Below are 5858 nucleotides of genomic sequence, written 5' to 3'. Positions count from 1 at the left end.
TCTTTTCTAATGGCTATTTTCCCTTAATGTACTGTCCTCAAGGTTCACTCATGTTGTAGCACGTGACAGGGTTTCCTTGCTTTAGAAGGGTGAATGTGAAGAATATTACATGCATGTACCATATTTCATTGATTGATTCATCTACCCATGACCACTGGGTGGTTTGCACCTCTTGGCTATTGAATAACGCTAGTATAAACATGGGTATGCAAATATGTCTTTGAGACTCTGCTTTCAATTCTTTTGCATATGTCCTCAGAAGTGAACTTGACTGACTGACTCTACTTTTAATTTTTTGAGGGACGTCCGGCTCTTAGCCTCAGAAGCCGCATCATTTTACATTCCCCCCAAAATTCACAATGCTTCCTTTTGCTCCACACCCTGGCACACTCTTATTATTACCTTTTTTTAAATGATAACCACAATAATGGATATGAAAAGCCCGTGTGATTTTGACTTGAGATCTGAGACCCAGCCTGTGTGCGCTGGTGCAAATGAACCCACAAGTGTCTCACCTCACCCACCCATTCTGCTCCCACATCACACAGAGTCAAATGGAAACTCCCCTTGACTTGGCCCATCCTGCCTCTCCAGTCACAAAGTCTTCCCTCTCCCACCGGTACTCTTGCATGTATTACATGTTTTGGGGTAACCTAGGTACCTGACATTCCCAAGACACGTGGTTTATGCCATGTTGTCTTGTTTCATGCCCTTCCCTCGGGAGCCCCCCTCCAGCTATTCCTTTATGTCAGAATTCTAGATACCCTGCAATGGCTCTCACAGGGGCTCCCTCTGTATAACAAGACTGATGTCCTAATACCTTCGGGAAGAAGTTTACATGCCTCCCCTGTGCTGCCAGAGAGCACGCTGCTCATAGATGGGGAGAGGCCAAGGATGAGCCCCTTGGATATCTCTATTGCCTGGACCCTGATGACTCAGAAGATCTGACCCTTCCAGTGGACAAGAAAGCTAACAAGGAGCTTCTTTTGGTCAATGGAGAGCCTGACTTGATTTGAAATATCTTTTGAATAAGTCACACAGAGAAAGACAGATACCATATGTTTTCACTCTTTTGTGGATCCTGAGAAACTTAACAGAAACCCACGGGGGAGGGGAAGGAAAAAAAAAAGAGGTTAGAGTGGGAGAGAGCCAAAGCATAAGAGACTCTTAAAAACTGAGAACAAACTGAGGGTTGATGGGGGGGAGGAAGGGAGGGGAGGGTGGGTGATGGGTATTGAGGAGGGCACCTTTTGGGATGAGCACTGGGTGTTGTATGGAAACCAATCTGGCAATAAATTTCATATATTGAAAAAAAAAGAAATATCTTCTGATACTTTTAAACATCTGAGCTTAGAATAGGAAATTAGTTGGGGAGGGAGTCTTCCCGGTGGCATCTTGGGATACCGAAAACCACTCATTTGTTACTCTGATTCTGATGCTACTGACCTTTCTGCCTCTCACCTGCCCGGAGGCAAACCCGGCCTAGCAAGCACCATTTCACACTGAAGATATACCCTAACCAAGAGTAGCGGTTTCTTGATTCAGGTCCTTCACTTATTCAAAGAATATTTGATTTTCTTCCCCGGTGTGCCAGGCACTATGCTTAAGTAAAGTTGAACAGAACCAGAGGCTGCATCTTCAGTCAAGGAGTTAATGTCAAGGGCGGTGTGCATCAACTAACTGACTATACACTTGTAAAACTACAACCTCAGTTATTACTACAAAGGAGACATGCCTGGTGCCAACAATGCCTGTATACAGAAACATTGACCCAGGCATTGAGGTCTGTGACACCGATAGATCGCACGAGCCCTGACTAAGGAAGGGAGGGCTGAAAGCCAGGCCCGTGACGTGACCACATGTTTATTTGGGCAGCAGGAGGGAGGCCCTCTAGCTATAAATAGTCCTGGGCTCCTCAGGCTCCTGAGTTCAGCCACTAACTGCTCACCCTTCACTAAAGCTGAAAACTCAAAGCAAAATAAACCATGAGGCTGTTCCTGAGTGTCCTGCTGGTCACTCTGGCTTTTTGCTGCTATGAGGGTGAGTATCATTTCTAATCAGACCAGCACCAGCCCTGGTGAGTACCCTTCTCTGAACTAGGTCAACTTAAGTGGCTTTCTTTAAAAAAGGAAGAAGAAGGGGCAGAAGAGCTAGTGTTCTCTGAGTCTCTAAATAATAAGTCTTCAAGGGGGCTGTGGGAAGCAGCAGCACTCACTATATCTACGAGTGAGTAGATCTCACTGTATCTGCCAGTCCTCTGCTTTTCCACGAGTACTACCAGTTAGTGCAGTCGTGGGATTTCTGTTCATCTAGATTAATTTTAGCCATCCATTCAACAATATTTTTGTATGTCTTCTTACCCGTGATACGGACCACATCTTCTTGAGTCATTCTGTTTCATCTGACTTTTTAAATACCCTCCTCTTTCCCCACGTGGCCTCTGATTGAACCCCTCAACTTCTATGATCAGGGCTCAGATCAGAGCCTAGTAGGGCACTTCCCAGCTGCAGCATGCTTACAAAGACAGGGGGTGGGGGATAAAGAGCCCACACCAGGAACACTGGTCACTTCAGGCTTACGCACCATCCCACTGGGTTCAGGAAAGAGCCTCAGTTCCTGTCACTCACCCTCTCTAAGGAATTCTGTACATCACTGCAGGGAAAATAAAACAACCATAACTTTGTGTATAAGATTTAAAGATGTTCAGACTGGTGACCTGAGGGTTGTTTTGTATGCGTGTGTTTAACTTTTTACCATGCCTGCATCCAATAACAATCTTATTCTTTGATTTAGTCTCAAAGTAGCATCCTCCAACATATATATAATTTGATCTACTCTTCTCCAGATTACCCACACTTCTCCGCTCTCTGGTAAGGTCTCACTCTGCTATTCATTTACAAACTTGATACTCAGGGGCACTTGGGTGGTGTAGTTGTTGAAGTGTGGGACCTAGGCTCAGGTCATGATCTCACTGTCCGTGTGGTTCAAGCCCCACGCCCGGCTCTGTGCTCACAGCTCAGAGCCTGGAGCCTGCTTTGGAATCTATGTCTCCCTCTCTCTCTCTCTCTGTAACCCCCTCTCCACACCACACCCCGCTTCTTGTGCTCTCTCCCTTTCAAAAACAAATGAACATTAAAACATTTTTAAAAAATAAAAAATTGATACTCAAACCTCCTCTTCGCTGATATTCTTAAAATACTTTTTTTTTTCAACGTTTTTATTTATTTTTGGGACAAAGAGAGACAGAGCATGAACGGGGGAGGGGCAGAGACCTCTTCTCTGATATTCAAGACAAAAACAAGGTGTCATCCTGTATAGGCAAAACTTAATTGTTTGAATTCTAAAGAAAGTGAATGTCAGCAAACCAGGAGAGTCCTGGAGACAAAGGGATGTGCTTTAAAAAGGATAAAAACTGAACTAGGGATTAGTAAGCCAGTATTCTAGTCCTGGCTCTTCTGTGCTTCCTCTGAGATCTGAGGAAGCCCCAGCTGCCATGTCGGGACTGCTGTGGGATGAGATCATAAAACCCCTGGGATTCCTGTCTAGTTCTAACCTCAGGGAACCACAGGAAATGTGTGATTTTCCTTATATCGATTGTATTTCTTTTTCTTCCCTAGCCAATGCGTTGCCCTGTCCAGCCTTTGTTGCAGATATCTCAGGCTTTCTCCTGACACCTACAAGTGTCTTCAAGCTATCACTTGCAAAATATGAAGCACCTCCAGAAAACGTTCAGGCCGTTTTGGATGTGAAGAGTTGCACAGATAACATCTCCAAGTCCAGAAGAAAGGCACTTACACAAATATTGGTAACTTCTTTCTTCTTTGTGCACAGGGGCTTCTGCTCAGCTGAGTGGCCAGGAAGGCACTCAGGGTGCTGCTCTGTCAGGGGCACAGGAGGCGGAGCCTCACAGCTTGCTCCTGAGAGGGTGACAGGTGGCCACAGGGTGGATGGCGTTACATGTGGGAGCTACACTAAGTCTGGGCACATTCCTGCTCAGGTCACTTCCCTGGGCGCCAGGTGCCCCATAGTGCCCTGAGGAGGAGGACAACTGGGACCCCACGCAGTGGTGTTAAAGGGTCAAAGTGTGCCTGCCCCCCTGCCTGGGAGCTTTTCTGAGGGCGAGCTCCCCTCACCCAGTGGACACAGTCACTGGGGAATCTCATGTCGGCTGTTGGGATGTTGAATAGGGAGACAGCTGGAGGGAGGGAATCAGCTCGGTTCCTGACAGCATGGAGGACAGCTGGTGCGGGCAGAAGGGGGACACCGAGCCAGCTCCTGCAGAGCCAAGGCGTCTCCCCACCACAACTCGGCCCCTCCGCCACTCCCCACCTCCCATTCCATCCCTTATGGAGCCCACAACCACATGCCTTGCTCGCTGTGCCTCCTGTGTCCCCGTGTGAAGGTGACACACCTAAATTACCTCTTTGTCAAAAAATAAGATACTTAAAGGGGACTCTCAGCACGTCGACTGCTGGATTGAGGTCACGAGTTTCCATCACAAATGCCCGCAGGGACCGAATTTTCAGTACCCAGGAGATGTGTCATCGGGTTGAATCGCCACACCATGAGCCTGGGAATCTCCAGCCAGTACCCCCAAAGTCCCCTCCCACCCCTTTTCCAGTCTTTCGCCCCTGTATCCCCTTTGCAGTAAAAAAGTAGAGTCCTCTGCCCTGGCATATCAGAGGAAAGATTCAGGGAGGCTCCTCCTTCCACTAGAAACCTCACCCTCACTCTCAGTCACCTCTGGGTTTATCTGCCAGACTGTGGGAACGGTTTTCTCACGACTTGCACGGTTTATTGTAGTCACCTCAGGTATATTTAGTTGACCAGCCTCCCCGGTTTCCTGTCTTGTGCCCATTCTACTTGCCTTTTGTCAGTTCAAACTTTACTGACAACTTCTTGTGACTGACAGTCTATGCTCATGTGTCATCCCCAGGGGCAGTGTGACTAACCTTCTCTCTCTTTCTTTATCTATTTCAGGGGAAAGTCACGGCATCGTGTGTAATTTAAATCTTACATCGTAGTACCTCTGTCTTGCAGTGATTACCTGATCTTCTGGAAAATGTAAAGGTTTCAACATCTTGCTTCAATAAATCATTTGCCCTGCACTTGTCTATTTGTCTTGTTATTATCCAACACATTCCGGCCTTGAGCTGGGATGGCTTTTGCCGCAAAGTGGCCATTGGGTGTTGTCAATAGTAAAGTTCAGAGCACTAATGTCCACTTACCTATGGGGGCCTGAGAAAGCAGGATCACAGGAGGAAATGTTTGCGCAGGAATCATCCTGCATCATTTTATACATTTCCCATTCACAGGGCCTTGAGTGAAAACTGAGTTCCAGGGCAAGGAGCAATGAAAACATTCCTGCTATGGTTTTGTATTGAAGGATACCCACAGCCCAGCTGGCTGGCCAGTCATATGCTTCCCAACCAGCAGCATCACTAATGTTTTGTCCTCATCACAAACACAGCCAAACTGCTTGGTCCTCACACCTTCCCTGGGGGTTCCATCCTATGAACTGTCCCGTGCAATTTGTCTTATGTCCACTTCTGAATTGTTAGTGACTCTCCAGAGTTCCTCCTTCAGTTACGTCTTTTCTCACTTTGCACACACACGTTGCTCATCAGGACTAGATCACTCACCGACACCTGGAGCTGATGCCTTTTCCCACACATTCTCCCAAGAGCTCCAGAAACGGCATCCAGCTGCCATCGAAGCATCCGCATTCAAAGCGCCACAGTTACATCCGAAGAAATATATAAAACTATACACCCTGTCTGCCTACAACCAACTCTCCCTTCCCTGAACCCCCTTTCTGGCTAATGCCCCAAACAAAGAGATACCCAATGCAGAAAATG

At 47.0% G+C, this 5858-nt stretch overlaps 1 protein-coding gene across 1 annotated transcript; it reads left to right on the top strand.

Moving 5' to 3' along the window:
• The first annotated feature begins 1912 nt into the window (after nucleotides 1–1912).
• Nucleotides 1913–5092, top strand: LOC115525488 (secretoglobin family 1D member-like). The gene is made up of 3 exons (XM_030332696.1): nucleotides 1913–2040; nucleotides 3618–3805; nucleotides 4981–5092. Exons 1-3 carry the CDS (start codon nucleotides 1986–1988, stop codon nucleotides 5008–5010), a joined length of 273 nt encoding a protein of 90 aa, XP_030188556.1. The 5' UTR covers nucleotides 1913–1985; the 3' UTR covers nucleotides 5011–5092.
• The last annotated feature ends 766 nt before the right edge of the window (nucleotides 5093–5858 follow it).

The sequence above is a fragment of the Lynx canadensis genome, chromosome D1 (genome assembly GCF_007474595.2).
Source record: "Lynx canadensis isolate LIC74 chromosome D1, mLynCan4.pri.v2, whole genome shotgun sequence".
Classification (NCBI taxonomy): domain Eukaryota; kingdom Metazoa; phylum Chordata; class Mammalia; order Carnivora; family Felidae; genus Lynx; species Lynx canadensis.
This window is presented reverse-complemented; position numbering and strand designations above follow the sequence as displayed.

Coding starts and splice junctions, on each gene's coding strand:
- LOC115525488 (XM_030332696.1), top strand. CDS start 1,986: ATGAGGCTGTTCCTGAGTGTCCTGCTGGTCACTCTGGCTTTTTGCTGC. Junction 2,041..3,617: donor GGCTTTTTGCTGCTATGAGG/GTGAGTATCATT, acceptor TTTCTTCCCTAG/CCAATGCGTTGCCCTGTCCA. Junction 3,806..4,980: donor AGGCACTTACACAAATATTG/GTAACTTCTTTC, acceptor TATCTATTTCAG/GGGAAAGTCACGGCATCGTG.